General features: G+C 40.4%; 1 protein-coding gene across 1 annotated transcript; it reads right to left on the bottom strand.

Annotated features, from left to right (window-relative positions):
- Positions 1-617: 617 nt before the first annotated feature.
- LOC104862543 (poly [ADP-ribose] polymerase 2) lies at positions 618-11,985 on the bottom strand. The gene is made up of 16 exons (XM_010624596.3): positions 11,826-11,985; positions 10,426-10,590; positions 10,049-10,119; positions 9,324-9,374; positions 7,596-7,692; positions 7,115-7,190; positions 6,299-6,401; positions 3,934-4,096; positions 3,550-3,688; positions 2,676-2,739; positions 2,466-2,600; positions 2,070-2,197; positions 1,821-1,920; positions 1,443-1,541; positions 1,099-1,223; positions 618-1,008 (listed from the first exon to the last, which is right to left on the bottom strand). Exons 1-16 carry the CDS (start codon positions 11,866-11,868, stop codon positions 849-851), a joined length of 1,719 nt encoding a protein of 572 aa, XP_010622898.1. The 5' UTR covers positions 11,869-11,985; the 3' UTR covers positions 618-848.
- Between the last annotated feature and the right edge of the window lie 8,410 nt (positions 11,986-20,395).

Here is a 20,395-nt window from a genome sequence, read left to right as displayed (position 1 = left end):
CTTAGTGACCATTGTCTAATGGCTTTACAAATTTTTGGACATCTAACGAGGAATAGGATGTTAAATGACAAGAGACCTGGTCTGCAACTGATGAACAGGTAAAAGGCAATCAAGATTTGGCAGGGATAAAAGGGAACAATTTAGCCTTAGGGCCTCTATTTTTCCTACAGTAATATTCAACAAACTCTAGTAGGCAGAAAATTGAATTCAGCAGAGAAAAGCATTAACCTCCATGAGTGTCCCTCAGTGCACAGGCTACTACACTTTGAAAGAAAAGAATCCTGAATAACCCTCAGCTAGTTATGAGAGCAATGGGCAATTTCTACTCTGGAAATGAAGATATACTGTCAGAAGAAGCAAGTATTTGGAAAAGCAAAACCCACAGAAGTCAGTGGTACATTTCTACCATATGAATTTTATTATATAAAGTAATAAAAGGGCTGGGCATGGATCCCACTTGTAGTCCTAGCACTCTGGGATGCTGAGGCAGAAGGATTCTAATTTCCAGTCTAGTCTGGGCAACTTAGTGAGACCCTGTCTCACAACAGAAAAATAAAGGGCCAGGGATACAGTGTGAAGACCCTGGGCTCAGCACTCAGTGCTGGAAAATATAAAAGGCTATGCCAGGCATGGTGGTGCACTCCTATAATCCCAGCAATGGAAAGGCAGAGGCAGGAGGACTTCCACGAGTTTGAGGCTAACTAGGCTACACATGAATTCAAGACCAGCCTGGACTACATAGTAAGACCTTGTCTCACTCACAAAATGAAACAAAACAAAGTTGAAAAGTACAATAATGCTGATTTTCTTGCTTGAAGACTGTATCTTCTCTGGTTTAATATCAACACTCACCACAGCTGCAGAAAATTAAACTGAACCTTTAGAAGGTATCGCATACGGACCTGGTTGGGGTTATAGACAATAAACTCATTGTAGTTGAGGGTATAACCCCCTGGGTTTAAAATTCCTGTGTCACTTGCAGGCCCCAAGGGCACTGTACTCCCATTCCTGCCAAAGAGAAAAAAATACTTCAACATCAGTTTGGTTCAGAAGTTGGAATGGAGACAACGGTGTCTTATGTTGGCTTGGGGTACTTACAGGGTGATGAAGTGGGCAGGACTGGGAGCCATCTTGCCCAGGCCCTTTGTGCTGTGCTTGCCCTGAAGTAATCCTTCTGCCTTAGGATTGGCCTCAAGTAGCTCATTACACTCACCCAGAGCTACCTGCAAAGCAAAGGATCTTTCAATGCCTGTGTCCCATTGAGAATGCTGCTCTACAGAGAACCAGAAAATCCCATCTGAATTTTCTTCCCTGCTCTAGCAAAGGAATCTAATGAAATGGAAATTCCCCTTGGCATCCCTCAAGTCATCTCAAGTACCTCTTCTCACTGGAAAAAAGTAGAAATTAATAAACTGGACATCACAGATGTGTTCCTTCCTCACCTCTGATAAAAGCAGCAGTCCTGTATTCTTTAGTCTAGAGGCAAAGCAGTAATTGGCACTCTTAGAAGACATATCAGCAAAGTAGATTCCTTTCCCAAACTGAAATAAACAAACAAAAAAAAAAACAAGGTCAGCTGGAAGGCTCATGCCATTACTCTTCACAGTTCTGCTCCAGAGATAGTACAATATGTGTCAATGTCTGCCCTGGGGAATGGGAATCACCTGGAATTTAAAGAAAGAAAAACACAGTAAAACATGATGGAGTTATGGTGGGCTGGTTTAATTCTGGGGGAAAGTAATGCCTAATTCTACCCTACAGGACTAATAGAATTATATCCTATTCCCCCATGTTCTATCCAGAGTTCAACCTCTACTCACCATGTAACCTGTGATGGGAGCCTCTGGCGGGGCAATTCGAAGCCCGTGGCTCAGGATTCCCACCCAGTTACTCAGCCTGGATCCGTGCCACAGCAGCATCCTAAGAAAAAGCAGTTGTTGTGCTCTTGCTCTCCCACAAACACAGCCATAAATATGAAAAAGCCAAAATCCGGCTTTGCTACCCTCCAAGCTCCTTAACTGCACTTCAGGCAAGGAAATGTTTTCCTGATGTCAAAGCTAGACTCAGACCTGTTAGGAAGATCCTCTCTGAAGGCTTCTTTCTCACCCTCTTTTTCTACTTCAAAAACCTCCAGCAAGGTCATGGTGTAGTCACGGTGTGTAGGAGCATGGGTAGACTGTAGGTACTGGGAAATCACCTGTGGAAAAGAATGGAAGAAATGGCCGATGTGAACTCTAAAGAGATGGACCTGAAATGAAGAACTGAAGTCTCTGGTACAATATGGCAGAAATTCCTGCTCCCAAACGGCTCCTAAGGCAGAAAGAAAAAGGCCTACCTTCCTAAACTGCTAGCAAAGAGAAATTCTGCCCTGACAGTTTTTTAACCAGAAGTAGTAAAGAGAACAGTGAGATGGGGACAGTAGGTCTTATAGTGTAAAAGCATGAAAAGAAATAATTTTTTCTTACTGTGAACTCATAACTTTCATGGTCTAGTGGGCGCAAGGTACAGTGCAGGTTTCTATAGTGTTGGTCCAATGGGTGTTCTGGGCTTTGGAGATCTGTCTTCACCAGCTTAATGGCAATTTCAATGTCTCCCAAAGCCTGACAAAACAGGGACTCAATGTGAGGGAAACTGGGATAAGAGATCTGTTACTTCCTAATCCATCTGTAACTCACCTCTAGCAGTTGTACTTTGTCTGACAGTTCTCTCTCTGTCTGGATTAATGGAGGGGTACGGAGTCTAAGGACAGAGATACAATGCACAAAGATGTGTTTGATTTGTGACTAAAAGACACGTGATTAAAAAAACCAGAGTAAAAATGGGTCCTTTTAGTGCAATCCTGTAATCCCAGCACTCAGAACGCTGAGGCAGGAGGACTGCTGCGAGTTCTAGGACAACCTTGGCTACACAGCCAGGGCTATATAGTGAACTACATAGCAAGAAACTTGTATGTGTGCATAAATGAATACATACTTGCATTCATAAACATCCCTTAGAAACATGTTTATCAAGCCAGGTGTGGTGGTGTACATCTGTAACCCTCGCACTTGGGACGCTGAGGCAGGAGGACTGTGGCCTGCTCAAGGTGAGATTTTATCTCAAAAAATGAAGGAAAAAAAACCTCAAAACTTAGAAAAATTTTTCTATTTGAAAGACAAACAGGCCTGTAAAAACTTAAACCTCTAAATACATAAAGCAATACTAAACATATAAATATTGTATTAGCGTGATTACAGTCAACTTAAAGAAAAAAAAAAGCGTGATATGCCTTGAAGGTGATTTACTTAGTGGTTAGATAGCCAGACCCATTTTCTATTGAGTTGGGGAACGTCCCTTTGGTCAGTGAATATGGTGGTAATCAGTTGAGGGGATTGAATTTATTTTTTAACTGATAAATTCACAGATAAGCTCCCTATAAGTTATTTCAGCACTATTTAAGAGGATAATTTCCTTAGGAACAAAAGATTAAGAAAATGGTAGCTGCTAGTGATTGATTTAGGGAATATGGGCAGGTAGAGGAACAAAGTGGAACCACAGCACAGGCCTCACCCAAAGTCGTGTGGGATCCTGGTGTAGAACTCGTTGCATGCTTCCAGGAGAGCTCGTCCACGTCGGCCAGCCCGAATGCAATCTTCAATCTTCTTAAGAGACTGGTAGCCTGCCTTGATTTGTGCCGCTGTCAGCTTTCCTGCATGCCCAACCACAGCTCAGACTAGGTTCCATCCAGTAAGCTGTACTTACATCCCTGCTCCACAGAGGCTCTCACTCTTCAACTTCGCCAGTCTTCACACCCATGCACACGATACAAACTTTTACCCCAAATCCTGCTTTCTTCATTTAGTACTATCAGCAAGCTTTAAATCATGTGATGAAATAACCACTAAAGGGACTAAGAAACACAAAGAGAATGTAGGACAGAATCTGAAGTCCTACCAAGTGGGGCTTTCTTGGTGTCATACTTCATTTCGATCATCATTTCCTCCATGGTCTGGACATTACAAATCAACTTTATCAGCTCCTGCACCTGAAGATCTAGCTGTGACTCTGGTTTTGAGGGGGCCTTACGGGAGTCCTCTTGCTTTGTTTCATTATCATCCTACAGAAAAACAAGGCCCACAAAGTTTGAAAGAATGTATTCTAACACCCTGCCAAGGCAGAAAAACAGACCCAACAATCAATGGAACAGATTAGATGATGCAGAAACAACTTCAACAAAGGGGCCAAACACCTTCACTGGAAGATACATCCTTTTTCACAAACAGACCTGGAAAAACTGGCTTTCCCCATGCTGAAGTCTAAAACTAGACTCTTGTCTCTCACCGTGCACTAAACTAAAATCAAAATGGATCAAAGATCTAAATATTAAAATAGAAACTAAATATGATGTAAGAGAGAACAGATAGAACTCTTTAACACATTAGTGTAGGCAAAGACTTTATGAACAAACCTCAACCACACAGGGACTACCATAAAGAATCAACAACTGGGATCACATCTTATTAAAAAAACTTTTGCACAGCAAAAGAAATCATCAACAGAGTGAAGAGACAACCCAGAGTGTGGGAAAAAATTTTTCCACCTGTTCTTCAGAGAACTAATATCTAGAACATATAAAGAACTCAAAACAATCAGACCCTCCAAATTTAAAGACCCAATCTAAAATGGGCACCTGAAATGAAAAGACTCTTCTCCAATAAAGTAGAAACAGAAAATATATGAAAAAATGTTCAACATAATTGGTCTTTGAGAGATGCAAATTAAAACAATGCTGAGATTCCATCTCACTCCAGAAAAAATGGCTATTAACAAGAAATCAACCCCCAAAGAATAGCGTTAGCCTGTGGGGAAGAAAGGAACCCTTCTCCACTGTGGGTGGGAGTATACACTGGTGTAACCACTTGGCAATCAATATGGAGATTCCTCAAGAAACTAAAACTAGAGGTCCCACAATTCCCCCTGGCAGCCTCCCAAAAGAATTTAAAACATACCACAGTGATATATGCACATCCATGTTTAGAGCAGCAGTTTATGATAACTAAATCTTGGAAACAGCCCAAATGCCTATCAATGGATGAAGGGATAAAGATTTTTTTTTACACAATGTAGTACTACTCAGCCATAAAGAAGGATAAGCTTGAGACATTTCTAGCTATACAGATGCAACTTGAGACCATACTCTTAAGTGAAAGAAATCAGACACGCATGTAAATATTATATTATTTCTCTGGTGAGAAACCAAAAGTTTAAATAAGGACCCAAATGTGTAACAGATATTGTGAAATAGGAAGAAAATGTTCAAAAGGGAAGGAGAACTAGGGAGGGGTTGGGGGGAGAAGAAGGAAGGGAAAAGAAAAAAGTGACTCAAAATACACACACAAGAGAAAGAGGGTTGGGGATTTAGCTCAGTGGTTCCGGCGCCTCCCTTGCAAGCAAGCACAAGGACCTGAGTTCAATCCCCAGTGCCAAAAAAAAAAAAAAAAAAAAAAGAAGAGAGAGAGAGAGAGAACGGAAAAATGGAAACAAAGCTTTTGTAAATAAGGAGAAAAAGAAGGGTTGCAGGGAGGGTAAAGGAATGGGAAAAAAGAAGAATCAAAATGCATCATGTACAGGCACAAATTACCTATGATGAATGTGATCATTACATATATCGAAAATGTACCAATAAAATTAATTGTTTTTAAAAAGTGGTGCAACAGTGATTGCCAATCCGTCTGCTTGACGGCATATTCCATTATTAACCTAGAGCACCCGATGTGACTTCCACCTGAGTGAACGTTTGACTTCCACAGTACAGCATTCAGAGTAAGTCAAAAACACCTTCCCGGTGATATTAAGTATATAAGCATAGCTATTCTATCTCAAATCATTTCATCTGCAGATGAAAATTTCTCCATTTTTCAGATCTGTGGCAGTTTTTAGCATCCTGGTAAATTACAGTCAAAATTAATTTTTTTACTGTGGTACAGAGGCAGAAGAAAACTTTAAATGTCATTTTTTCAGCTTAATTATTCTTATCTTGGTCTGTAACACTAAACTTCTAGAAACTGGGCCTCAGATTTCCTAAGAATCTTAGTAAATAGCAAAGAGAGACTAAAAAAGCACATCACATCTTATTCTTTCTGTGGCTAAGAGACTAGAAAATTAGTGAGAATTACTACTTCTCAGGTGGGAAAGAAATAGCAATAGGTCAAAATATTTTGGCTTGTTCTGGTCTTAGATGGATCTAAGCCATGCTGCCAGATTCTACCCTAATTAAGAAGGGATATCTTCCCTCCAAAGTTAAAATCAGCTTGTTTACCTGAGTGGTGGTAGCGTAGTCCATCTGCAGGATATCATATTTTCCAGGAACCTTTACAAACTTCTCACGATCCTCCCAATTATTTTTTGTCTTGTCAAGGAATCTACAGAGCCGAAGGTGTGAGAAAACCTTAAGCATAAATACCAACTACTAGAAAAGGACTTAAAACTGTTTCTTTGGATAGGAAATCTCCAAAAATTTAGTTTCCCTCAGAGTTCCTTTACACATCAACTTTCCATAAACCTGAATTCTAAAGTAGGACACTGAATGAACAGAAAAAACCTTGGACCACAGGAATTTTTAAAAAGTTGGGGAGAGGGGAGGTTCAGGCTTTGCAAAGGTTCCCAAATACCACAAAAGCATTAAGATTAAAAATAAAAAATATAGGGCTGAGGATGTACTTTAATGGTAGAGGATTTGCCTAGCATGAATGAGGTCTTGGATTAAAACCCCAGTAAAAAAAAAATTTTTTTTCACTAAGAAAGTATCTATCCAATTCTGAACAAAAATATATTCTCAGAGATCTCAGAAAGTTATTCAACATTACAGTAAAACTTTAGGTGGAAAGTCTTTGCTTTTCTCAAATTCCCTAAATTTGTTTTGTGTTAAATAAATTAGAATTTTTCTGGTTTTAGTCAATTTCAAAGTTCTAAGTTTACTTAATAATCACTAACTAAAGATGAAATTTGATGCTACTTACAGACTGTCAGGATGAAAAGAAATTCACATTTAGGTCAAATCACACTTATAAATCTTCTTAAAAGTGAAGATCCAAGAAGATAGGTATTTTTTTTGTACTCAGTTCTTAACACTCACTTCTTCTGAAAGATTTCCTTGGCCTTGGTAAGGTCAGCTGAACAAGCCACCAAGCTGTGCTGCCCCACTTTCCCAACTGCAAAGTAAATGCCACACATAAGATGGTTCCCTGTCCTGCACCCCAAGAACAGTTCCCTAATAGTACTGAGTCATCTCCTTAAGGTCCCTCTGCTCAGCATCTGAAAAATGGGCACGAAAAGGACCAGGGAAAGGGCTCAGGGAACTGATCATGTTGATGGAAGTTACCTACTAAATGGCATAGCCTATGAGCACTACTGGCAGTCCAACTGCAATGGGCTGCTCTCCATCGTGCCAACGGGAGCTTCCTGATAAGGGTGCCTGTCATTCTCCCAGCTTGAAGAAGCCCAACTTGATTCCTAAGGGCTTCCCAGACACAGCCTCCACTCACCCAATTTAAACTCAGCCACTCACTCTGGGTTTTTGAATGACAGCTCATAAAACGCATAATGAAAGTCATTACCTCGACCCCATCTCATCCAAACACTGAAGTTTCTCCGGGCATCATCTTCTAACAGCTGAATTAGATAGTACTTGTTGTTGTTGAACTGGAGATTAGTCTATAGCAAGTAACAGAATAATGAACACAAAAGCAGATTTTTTTTTTAAGGACATGGTATTGCAAATGGAAGTTATATAAACCAATGACTAATCCTTAGTCACAGGGACCAGTAATTTTTATAAAGGAAAGGACAACACAGGGAAAAAACATAAAACAATGAATTAAAGTAGGAGCCTGGGGCTAGGATTTAGTACAGTGGCACCACGTCTGACTCACAAGTACAAGGTCCTGAGCTCGATCCCTGGTACTGAAAAATAAAATAAAACTTTAAAAGTAGGACCCTGGACAATCCCTAAAGCTTTCTACCTAACCTCAATGTTCCTGTTCAGTTCCCTCCATAGATATTTCCTTGGTTATCTGTGTTTTCTAACTCCTGATTCATTTCCAATAAGTTTTCCTCAAATGGGATGAGAATAATTCTGATGCTCCATAGATCTACACCTATTAAGGGTTGTTGCTTAGATGACTTTTTACTCTGACTGTTCTACTTAGGTCCTTTTTCTGTGTCAGCTTCAGAAATATGACAATGAACTGAGAGCAGGACAGTGTTGAGAGGGGACACAGGACATACAGAAACCATGGCCACATTTGCCCAACCCCGAACAGATATGACTTGGGGACACTCACTCAAGAAGCAACTGTACCTAAAAAGACGTATCTAAGTACCTCAGTCAGAGTGGAGAGACAGTGATCTATGTGGGAAGACACAGAAGTCAGTGCTGGGAGGCTGAGCCCCTCTTACAAGGCATTGCCCCTTCCCACCTCCATATTACAGACATCAGACGTTAGAACAGAAGGGGGCTTTAAGATATTTTCTGTCTGCTAGCAATATTTTAAGTGGAAGAAGCAGTAACACAGGACTACTAATTAGTTGTTAAAATTACATGTGGAATCAATAAATTCAAATATGAAGTGATATCCAGGAAATATGTTAACCAAGCAAATGAATTACCTCTTCAAAAAGCACAAAACTAAAAGAAAAAATAATTTGTGGAGGTGGGGTAACCAGGGATCAAACCCAGGACCTTGCACTTATGAGACAGGTGTGGTACCACTGAGCTAAATCCCCAGCCCTAATAAGAGAAAAACTTTTAAAAGAAAAAAATTAATTTAACTACATACAAATTAAAAACTTCAATATAGGTGAAAAGTACACTTTAAGGCAAATCAAAAGGTAAACAATAAACCTGGAAAATATATGAACAATTTCTATTACAAACAAAAAACTACTGGGCCAGGGATTAGCTCAGTGGTGTCGCCGCCTGCCTTGCAAGCACCAAGGATCCAAGTTTGATCGCCAGTATCCAAAAGAAAAATGCTACAAACAAAAATCTATTCTTTGTTACATAAAGTCACTTGAAGCTAGTAAAACAAAGACCAACAACCTATCAGAAAATGTGCAAAAGGACACAAACAGAGAGTTTATGGGTTCAAGGAAAGACATAAAGTGTATGAAAAGACCCACTTTTCATAGAGGGCTTCACTGTTAGTGTGCTAGGGCTGAATACTCAGAGGAGTAACCAGTAGAGGCCAATACAGTATGGAGGACTTGATCCAAGTACTGGGAAGCTCTATCATCAATAATGATCAAGAAGAAAGTGCTATGAATAGAATGGCTCTCCCTCTTACTTGATTTAGCATGACATCATAGACATCATCTCCTTCGCAATACACATGAGCCTGGAGAAAGAAAGAGAAAACAACATCAGTATGCTTTCAGTCCTGAGATCCAAAGTGAAGCACTAAATCTTAATATGACTCAAGGTTCTTTCTCCAGCAACATCATCTACCTTCCGGGGAAAGAAATGGAGATGTGTATTCTACACACAGCCTATTACTACAATGAAAACATGCTCCCTTTTTCTAAACTATAGAAACAAAAGATTCTAACTCAAAGAAATATGCTCAAAAGAAAATGCAGCTTTTCTACTACATATTTCAAATCCTTTCTCCCCTCCTCAGTAACTTCTGACATTACAGGGCAGTCTCTCATTAGACAACAATTCTCCCTAATAACATAATTTTCTGGCTGAAAAAGGCAATGAGATGTCAAAGCCTGATGACAACTGCAAAAAGGAACCTTGTTAATCACCTGATTATCAACCCCAAACCCCACCCACTCTCACCTCTCACTCTTGGACCAAACTACTCACTAGTGAAATTTTAGAGAGAATTTCCTAAAATGCATACTAGCAACATCTCAGACAAGAATCCTAAAAACACTCGGATGTTTATGTGGAGACTTTAGGAAATAAAGCTGGTGGCAGATTTTTGTTATATGGGAAAAAAAAGAATCCTAAAAACAAAAGGACACTGTACTCAGGGAACTCAAAGTCTAGGTCTCAAAGTCTCACCTTTCCCACCTTGGCTGTACACTCTGGGTCCACAGGAGCTTTGCCCTTTAACAGCAATGACTTCACAGGTTCTGAGAAAATATTAATACATAACATAATTACGTATATGTCAATCATAAATAGCTGTCAAATTAGAAACCTGTCAAAATGAACTTTGCTGTTCCTAAGCCATCCTGGTTATCTGCCTAGGCCTCAATCTATGCCAGACACATAAATATGATAATTCAACAAGGTGGATTAGTACTGAGGTACATACAAAGCATAGAAAATTAATTGATTATATATTCAAGGAAGGAAGAAATGAGAGCTGAAAGAACAAGATATCACTACCACCCTTCCCAAGGCCCTTTGGCCCGCTCATGTCTTCTCTGACTTACTGCCTTGCGTGTCTTCTGTCCTGCCCTTATCAGCCTTTCCTCCAGACACAGGCTCCTTTTTCACTCTCTGTCTCTGGTATTTACGAGTTTTCTTGGCAGGAGGTAAGTCTTCTGTAGCTGTAGTGCCATTATTATCTCTCTTGGTTTCATTTAATACTGAAAAAGCTAAGAGCAAGAACAATGAACAGATAAAGACAAAAGAATGAGTCCACAGTAAATATGATCCTTCATCACACACAAAAAAAAAATTGTGCGGGGGGGGGGGGGGAGGATCATGCATACTAGGCAAAAGGTGCATCATTGAGCTATACTTCTAGCCACCTTCCCCACTTTTAAAATTTTAGACAAAGTCTTGCTAAAATTCCCAAACTGGCCAGAAACTTGTGATCCTCATGGCTCACCATCTAAGTAGCTGGGCTTGGCTGGCAAATATAAGAATGTGTGTGTGTGTGTGTGTGTGTGTGTGTGTGTGTGTGTGTTGCTCACTTCTGAACTCAGGACACTGCATGTTAGGCAAGTGCTACAACACTGACCTACATTCCCCACTTGGGATGAGCTTTTAAAGAAATAATTAAATAAGATGGCTTTGTAAATTTACAATGAAACAATACCAACTGCCACCCCATTAGCCTTGGGAATTATTCTGAGTAATTCTTCCTAAAGAGCTACTAAAGCCAAATAAAATAAAGTGGACTCACAGGTTGTATATTCATAGCCTGAGGCATGAGCTTTGCAGCCTGCTCTGCGCGTTTCTTCTATTATGCTCCCCTCCCATACCTACCTAGAACTGCCCGAGGTGGCATGAAATAATGACCAGCAGAGAGCGCTATGGTCTACACCTAGCTTAGAACCATGGAAACTGAGAGGAGTCCTGCAGTCTCTTTGTACCTCAAAGGCCCCAACAATAAAATCGAGGGAACAATAATATCTAATTTACAGGGTGGACCTTTACATTAAGGGTACCAGGGCCTATACACAGGGTAGTGGATCTCAACAATTCTACGATTTGATTTTCAATCTCTGAAAGTTAGGATGACATCTAAGTAGTGAATCATGTTTAACTGGAAGCACTTAACCTTTCTTAGTGATATATAAAGTTGTTCTATCCCCGGTACAAAAAAACCCTAAAATAATAAGCTTTACAATTGCTTTTTAACTGAATAATATTCAGCACTAACAACAGTATTGGCACTACGTTAGCTTTTACAGTTCCACAAGCCTTTCTGAATTAAAGAACATTAATATGAAAAACGAAATTCGAAAAGCTTAAGGCCAAAACTAGTTTGGAAGCCAAGGGCAGGGCAAGGGCACGTAGAAGGCGGAGGCACTCAACGGCGAGGGACACTGTTCCGTCTCCCACGTCCGAACCCCAGGCTTCAGCCCCTGAGAACTCTACTAACCCGGCTTCCCGCGGCCGTTCCTCGCCCGTCTCCTCGCCGCCATGGAGTTCAAACGCTGACGTCATCAACTCGCTCCAAGAATCGCGGGCTCAATCACAGGCCGGGAACCCGCAGGGCGCGTGCGCCCCAGCCAAGAACCGACTGGGCCGGAATTGGGAGGTGCTCCCCAGCCTATCTGCATATCGCTGTGTGTTGTGGGAAGTCACCATGATCAAAAAATATACTAAGATCTGGGCCTCTTATAAGGCCTATTTCAATCATCCCTTGCCATGGGGCGGAGGGAAGCTCATCAGTGGGGCTACAAGCTGAGTGCGTCGCGTCACTCTACAAGAAACCCTTGGGAAGGTCTGAGACTAGGGCCAAAAGCGGCTCTAACAGGGCTCTCCCTGAGCTTCCGGGGAGGTGAGTTCCCAGAGAGCGGGGCTCCGCGCGAGGGCAGACTGGGCAGGAGATGCCAAAACCCGCCCCCTGGGGTTGGGCCTGGCGGATGCCTCCTTAGCCGGAGCTTGGAACAGACTCACGGCCGGCCAAGTGAGTTCAATGGCTGAGGTGAGGCACTGCAAGCCGGGCCTCATAACCTAATTCAGACTACTCTCCCCCGCCTCCTTTTTCAGACGGACTGTGGGAAAAATTTTTTAATTATGTAAAAGTTACTGTCAAATGTGTATCAAACGTGTAAATACCGAATAGATTTTCTGGTGTGAATAAACTATAATAGTACATAAAATCGTAATGATATAATAGACAATGTGAAATAGGAAGAAAGGGGCTAAAGGTGTAGGGAAAGTGAGAAGGGTAGGGGAAAGATAATAAGGGAAAAGGAAAAAAAAATGAAAAAATGGAAATAAAGTGTTTGTAAAGGGGGAGGGGAAGAGGGGTGAAGGGAGGCAGGGACAAGGGGAAAAAATGAAAACCGAGACCTGTCATGTAAAGGTACAAGATCCCAGTAATGAGTGTAACTGTATTGTATACCTAAAATGTACCAATAAACTCAATGAGGAAAAAAAATAAGTTACTGACTCTCCACCAAAAAAAAAAAAAACAGCAAAAAAACAAAAAAACTCGTGAACCCCTGTCACATGGTACTTGGCTCCCAGATGCTTGGCTTCGAAGAAATCGTGGGATATAGAGGCTGTGTGAGGGATTCCCTAGCCCAGACTTTGTAAATCAGAAACTGAGATGGGGAACCAGAAAGGTGTTTTTTACCGCCATAACAAAGAACACTGTCTAACTCATTCTGGCACTTAGCAACATCCTGTTAGGCTGTCTCTGGCAAGGGAGCGTCACGTTCCTGCAAACAAATACAAAAATTTTAGATTAAATATTAGTAAATCAAATTCAATAGTGTATTAAAATAGCACAACACAAACAAGATTTTTCTGTTCAAAATTAGGCCAGATATTTCAACAAATATTTATAGGTGTAGGGGACGGTACTGAGAGGAACCCGGGCCAACAAGAAGACAGGCTTCCTTACTTCCATCAGAAGCTGTGGCTGGACCTAGTCCGTGTGTACATGTCTGTGTATGAACTATTAGCGGGAACAGAGACCAATGTTCAAAAGTAAAACTTGAGAACTCTTAAACAGAAAATTATATAAACGTTTTAGATTTTGAGGTAGGTAGATTTCTTAAAACAAATCTGATTACACTAATATTTAAAATTTTGTTCAAAGATATAAGTTTAGGAAGAAAAATTTCTCATTTGTATGCAATCTTATGAATATTTTAAGTCAAGAAAAAACTAAATATTTTAACATAATTTGAGAGTTTAGCAAGGTTGATATAAAAATAAGTTTCATATTTTATAAATATAACTTCAAGCAACTACAAATACAATTTTTAGAAAAGGCACCATTCATTATAACCTCAAGGCATATCAAGAACTCAAAAAATGAATCTAACAAAATGTAGGCACTCAGTAAATATTGGGTTGTATTGGTTAACTTGTTTCAGTGGCAGCTCAAGGGCGTCTGACTTATTTATAGCACAAGTAAAGTACATTAGATCTATGAGACAAAGAGTTGAAGATAGGAAAATGTAATAAAAAATCAAAAATGTATCAAAAATAGCTAATACTACTACTAGCACTCTGGAGTCTGAGGCAGGAGAATCGCTGCAAGTTCAAGGCCAGCCTGGGATACATAGTGAATTCAAAGCCAGCCTGAACTGCTGTACATAGGAAGACCCTATCTCAAAAAAAAGTAATACTGACAGGTCCCCCAAGTTAGATCCCTGCTCAAGCCACCTGATAACCACATCCACAGGAGCACAAAGATGCGACAGCTGCTCTGCTGCTCACTACCACCCGGTTTATCAGCCAGCCCCAGGCCCATCACCCATGGAATTCTAAAAGTTTCCACCCTCTTGAGCAGTGCCCCCTCCCCTACCTAAAATGCCCCATATGACCATGAGCACTCTCCTCTCAGGGCCAATGGCTTTCTCGCCCTTGGCCCATCTGCACCCAGATGGCAATAAACTCATCACATGTTGCTTAGACTTTTGCCTGCCTTGGTGGTCTCAATCATGCCTCAGTCATCTGACCTTACAAATACCTAGTAGCATTTAGTTAAATACAACCACATTTAATCTTTTCTCTTAACAATAATAGAATTTACTTAGGGCTTCCTATGCTAAGAGCTTTACATACTTTAATTCTCACAACAACTGTATGGAGCAAGGAGTCATTAAGTAATATGATGGAAACTAAATTGCTGGGGGGTTGGTACATGCACTCCAGAGGCTGAGGCAGGAGGATCACCAAGAGTTCAAAGCCAGTTTGGACTACATAGTGACTTCAAGACCAGCTTGCATTACAAGGTGAGACACTGTCTCAAAAAAACAAAACAAAAAAAAATTTTTAAGTTTATATAGTATGTTTCTAGAGCTGCTGTAACTATTGATCATAGTTTACACGACAAAATTATTTTCTAATATTCCGAAGGCAAGAAGTCCAAGATAAAGGTGTTAGCAGGCTTGATATCTTCTAAGGCAGTCATTTCGAAGCCAGCCTGCATTACAAAGTGATCCCTGTCTCAAAAAAGAAAAAATCCCAAACAGCCTGCCTGCCACGGTGAAAGTGCCTTACATTCACCATCATTGTTCTAGGGCTTCTCTTCCTTGGCTGGTAGATGGCCATTTGTAGGTAGCTGCTGGCAGATCTGTCAAAGCCTAGGCTTCTGAGGGTGCTTCAGGGCACCTGAGAACACAACTCTGTCATTTAGAGCAAGCACATGATGAACTCTGTTATAATAATAATAATGTATCAGGGCCAGGAATTTAGCTCAGTGGTGCTGCCACCCGCCTCACTAGCGCAAGGACCCAAGTTCGATCCCTGGTACCAAATGATGATGATGATGATGATGATGATGATGGTGTATCAGCATGGACAAGCATGTACATACCACACAACTAGGCAATGTTGCAAGTCTGTTTTGCTTTACTGTGTCTCAGAAAAACTGATAATGGCCACTATAATGGAGCGCTGTAAAATTAAAGTTTCATTCCTGTTTTCCTGTGATGTCTGCTCCACGTGCATTCTTTCTGTTGGGAGCCTCACCCGACCAGGCCTCCTTCAAGCAATCAGCCCAAACACTTGGAATAGTCAGCAGGGTGGTGAGGTGAATATGCCCACCAGTGTCTGCAGAAGCAGCGCTGGACAGCAGGGAGAAACCCCAAGGAGTTACTGCAATGCAACCCCCAGCCTTACTCTGCCTGCCAGTAGCAATGTTCTTAGCAGTTTAGAAATCTCCCAGAATCGGGAGGTAATCAGCCTGACACCTAGAGATGGTTTATGGGCCTTGGAATTGCCCATAGACACAAATTCCTCTCATTAAATCAGTGGGAGGATGGCTTGGCTGTTTTTCAGTGCCTTCCTCTATGTGAGACAAAAAATAAAAGACCTTAGTGGTGGCGCACGCCAGCAATCCCATCACTCGGGAGGCTGAGGCAGGAGGATTGCTGTGAGTTTGAGACCAGCCTGGGCTACATAGTGAGTTCCAGGTCAGTCTCAACTACATAGTGAGACCCTGTCTCAAAAAAACAAACAAACAAAAAAAAGACCTTCTCCAACAAACAGATAAACCAATTACAATGAACCAAAGAGAGTTTAGAGCAATGCAAATTGAGGAGGAGTTTATACTTGAAGGAAGTATCAGATTACTCTGAGGGTGGTGGTAATCCTATAGTGATAAGGATCTTATGCTCATGAGGAGTTTAGGTTGATGAGGATCTTACTTGGTTAGGACAGTGATATGAGTAAAACATTCTTACGACAGTAGGTGAGATGAGTGAAACTAATCATCAGGAATTTGCTCCTCCCCAGGTTAAACCTCTCTCTTTTTGTATTACTACTCGGTTTTTAAAGAAACAGGATGTCTTCAGCTGATGTAATCTTGCCCTTGAGTGTTGCAGCATCATGGGACCATTGAGGCCTCAGTTGTGACCAGAGACAAAATGGAGTTAAATTTTTATCAACAGGCCATAGCTGGCCCTCAGGCAAGAAGACTAGACCTCAGACAGCCCTAATCATAATTTAATTGTGAAATTATTTTTACTTGAAATTATGTAGAATCCCCCTTTTCTTAAATTTATGTGTGTTTTTAGGGAAAGTGAGTATGCCCAACAATGGCTTGTCCCAGTGGGTTATAAGAACCTATAATGTTTATTTGCTATTTCTACTTCTTTGTCCCAGAAATGTCTGCTCATTTCGGATGCCCATTTTTGGATTGGGTCTTTAAATTTGTGAGGTCTTTTTAAAGTTCTTTATCTATTTTGGTAGTAGACCTTTGTCTGAGGAAGAGCTGGTGAAAAGTTTTTCCCCACATTATGGGTTGTCTCTTCACACTATTGGTTGTTTCTCTTGCTGTGCCACATTTTAATAAGAGATCCCACTTGTTGATTGGTTGTGCTAGTTCATGAGCAACTGAGGATTTGTTCATAAAATCCTTTCCTACACCATTATCTTCAAGAGTTCTACCTAATCTCTTTTACAGCCAATTTAGTGTTTCTGTTTTAATATTTAGATTTTTAATCCACTTTGATTTTAGTTTAGCACATGGTGAGAGATATAGGTCTAGGTTTTATCTTTGTAAATTTTTTGGATGCTATTGTGAAAGGGATTGTTTGTCTCACTTCTCTCTCAGTGAGTCTGTTTTTCGTATCAGGAAACCTATTGATTTTTGTCTGTTGACCTTGATTCCAGCTACTTTGCTGAATTTCGTTATTAAGTCTAAAAGACTTTTAGTGGAGTTCTTGGGGTCTTCTAAATAGAGTATCAAGTCAATATCACTGGTCATTCAAGCCATGCAAATGAAAACAACACTGAGATTCCATCTCACCCCAGAAAAATTGGCTGCTATCATGAAATCAACCAATGACAAATGCTAACGGGGTTATGGGGGAAGAGGAACCCTGCTCACCTGCTGGTGGGAGTGTAGGCTGGTACAACCACTGGGGAAATCAGTATGGAGATGCCTCAAAGAGCTAGGATTGGCAGTCCCATTTGGCCCAGCCATCCCTCTGCTGGATATCTTTCCCAAAGAATTAAAAGAATCATATCACAGTGATATATGTGCATCCATGTTCACAGCAGCACAATTCGTGATAGTTAAAACTTGGAAGCAGCCTAACTCTCCATCAACAGGAGACTGGAGAAAGAAAATGTGGTTTTTTTAATAAAATGGAGTACTACTCAGCCATAAAGAATGAGAAACTAGAGACATTTATAGATAAATGGATGAACATTGAGGTGATACTCTTAAGTGAAATAAATAGGACACATATGTGTAAATACTGAATAGTTTCTCCAGTGTGAGAAACTGAAAGTGTAAATAAGGACTAAAAGGTATAGTAGATAATTTGAAATAGGAAGAAAAGGTGTTGTGCCAGGGATTTAGCTCAGTGGTTCCACCACCTGCCTTTCAAGTGCAAAGTCCCAAATTCGATCCTTGGTACAAAAAAAATTTATACTTGGAAGAGGAAGAAAAGGTGCAAAGCGGAAGGGGAAATGGGAGGGGTGGGCAAAAAGAAAGACGGGAATGGAATTAAGATGAGAAAAAGGAAAAATGGAAACAAAGTCTTTGTAGATAGGGAGGGGTAGAGGGATTGAAGGGAGGGCAGGGGATTGGGGAAAAAATAGGAACCAAGATGGATTATGTAAAGGTGCACATTCCCAGTGATGAATGTCACTACACTGTATACCTTAAATGTACCAATAAAATTAATTAATTTTTTAAAGAACCTATAATGTATTTAACTGGCTTAGCTGGCTATAATAAATTCCTTTTTAAAGGGCTATGCCCAACTGCAGTTAGGGAAGATGCGGTGCAGTTTTCATCTGACTGTTTCAAGCTGAGGTGAGTTGATGAGGGAAGACTGAAGTTAGGGGCCCCTTTTAGAGAGCTAATTTAATAGGCCTTAAATAAAGATCATGTTATTATTTAGCAATTAGACTCTTCATAAAGTCAATCTGGTGAGTTTTGGTAAAAAGTGTTTAGCACAAAAAAATGTCTAGCACATTTGTTGTTGATTTTATCTGCATGAGCGCCTGGACTTTGGTAGCCTATAGGCGTGAATACACAAAAAACATTTTTTTAAAGGAAAGATTTATTTAGCTCACCGTTTGTAGAAGTTTCAGTCCATAATCAGTTCCAAGAATTTTTAAGAAATTTGAGAAACTGATTCTAAGGAGCTAAAAGAGGATTTGTAGCTTGTTGACTCCAAGACCCCCCCCATTACCTATAAGTCTGATATTTTGTCATACTTTCTTTTAATATTAGCTGTAAAAAATTCAAATTTTAATATTTTTTAACAATTTTAGCTAAAAAAATTTTAAAACTCGTATTGAGCTCCATTTGATGTCCATTGGTTATAAATTTGCATTAATTGGTTCTAAATCTTGAATTAGTCTCCATTTACTCAACTTCTTTGAAATCACAAGTATAGGCGTATTCCAAGGGCTCACAGAAGGCTCTAGATGTCCTAATCAAACAAGTTGTTTTACAAGCCTCTCGCCTTTAAAGGGCCCTTGATCAACCCAAATAGGATTTTCTATTTTCCAATGTAAAGGTAATGCAGTTTTAGGGGGAGAAACATCAATGACCACCACTAAAAAAGGGGCTTGATATCTGATTCCAGTATGACCTAACTTAATTAAGGGCTAGGAGTTCCCTTGAGCACTTTTTCCCAATCCTATACATATATCTGTCTTACTCATAATTTTTTTTGGAAACTCATGGGGATTCAGTATTTAATTTCAGTTTCCATTCTTTTAATAAATCTCTTCCCCACAAGATTACTGGAACGAAGCTACATAGGGAAGAAACAAGCCACTCTGACCCTCAGGCCCATGTGTTAAAGGAGACTTGCTTTGTAAAACTTGGGACAATCTGAGTCCCACCAATGATGCAATGCTGGCTTAGTGGCCCACCATGCAGGCCACTGACTCGCTGAGATTACTAAAACATTGATGCCTATATCTAATAGGCCTTGAAAAGGGTTTCCATTGATTTTTTATTTGTTTGTTTGTTTTTTGTTTTGTACCATGGATCAAACTCAGGACCTTGCACTTGTGATACAGGCAGTGGAACCACTGAGCTAAATCCCCGGCCCCTTACCACTGATCTTAATGGAACACATAGGTCGTCCCTCCATTCACTCTTATGTAAAATAAATTTCTCTTTTTGAAGTTTCTCCAATGTTTCATCCTGTTTGAGGGCCCTGTCTAAAACAGATGGGGGTTACTGGTAATAATAACAACTGAGCAATATGCTCTCAAGGCTCAATTACCCAGCTACCCATTGTCTATACATAAAGACTCAAATCTGATTCACATAATCTCTATCAATAATACTGTGTATAACAACAGTGAGACCTTTTAAATTCAAAGAGTCTTTTCCATACTCAGTCCAATAGTATTTTTATGTGGAGGTCCCCAAATTCCAGCTGGAAAGGCAACGGTCTTGTCACCCCAGTGAGAGTCACTTCTTAAGCGGCTGGTAGATCTAGTCCTGCGCTCTCTGAAGTGCCTCAAGTGAGGGAGGCAATGTTCCTCCAGGAATCCAAGCCTGTTGCTGGGTCTGGACTGAATAAGTCTGACTGAGATTTTGACTAGAAGTCTGATTGAAAGCTTGATTCCTCTCAGCAATTACCCCTAGTATTTGGGGTGCCCAGGGTAGAGGCCCCTTCCTGTTTCCTGAAAGGGGAGGTCTATCTCTGTGATATCTAGACCAACAATGATTAGCCCAATGATTACCCCTTTCACATCTTGGGCAAGGACCCAGTTTGGCCTTATTCTTTTCCAAATTAGGGTTAATGGAAATTCCAGAGATGTTGTTATGGAAGGAATCAGTAAGTGACACACAGAGAGGCAGCAGAATGGAAGTAAAATAATAAATTTATTTATCGATAAGGGTCAATCACACGTAAGCTGTGCCTGGATCGACGATGCACTGGGTTACAACTCCTCGTTTTATAGGGTTTTATAGCCTTGACTTCATTCAGGTGGTTACATTTCATTCTCAGAGTTCAAATCACGGTCACAGAATAGTTCATCTTTTCAACCCAGATATAA

This window comes from Fukomys damarensis, unplaced genomic scaffold, assembly GCF_012274545.1.
Source record: "Fukomys damarensis isolate Sample0158 unplaced genomic scaffold, DMR_v1.0_HiC HiC_scaffold_17, whole genome shotgun sequence".
In the NCBI taxonomy this organism is placed as follows: Eukaryota; Metazoa; Chordata; class Mammalia; order Rodentia; family Bathyergidae; genus Fukomys; species Fukomys damarensis.
The sequence above is the reverse complement of the archived record's forward strand: the minus strand, read 5'-3'. Positions and strand labels throughout refer to the sequence as shown.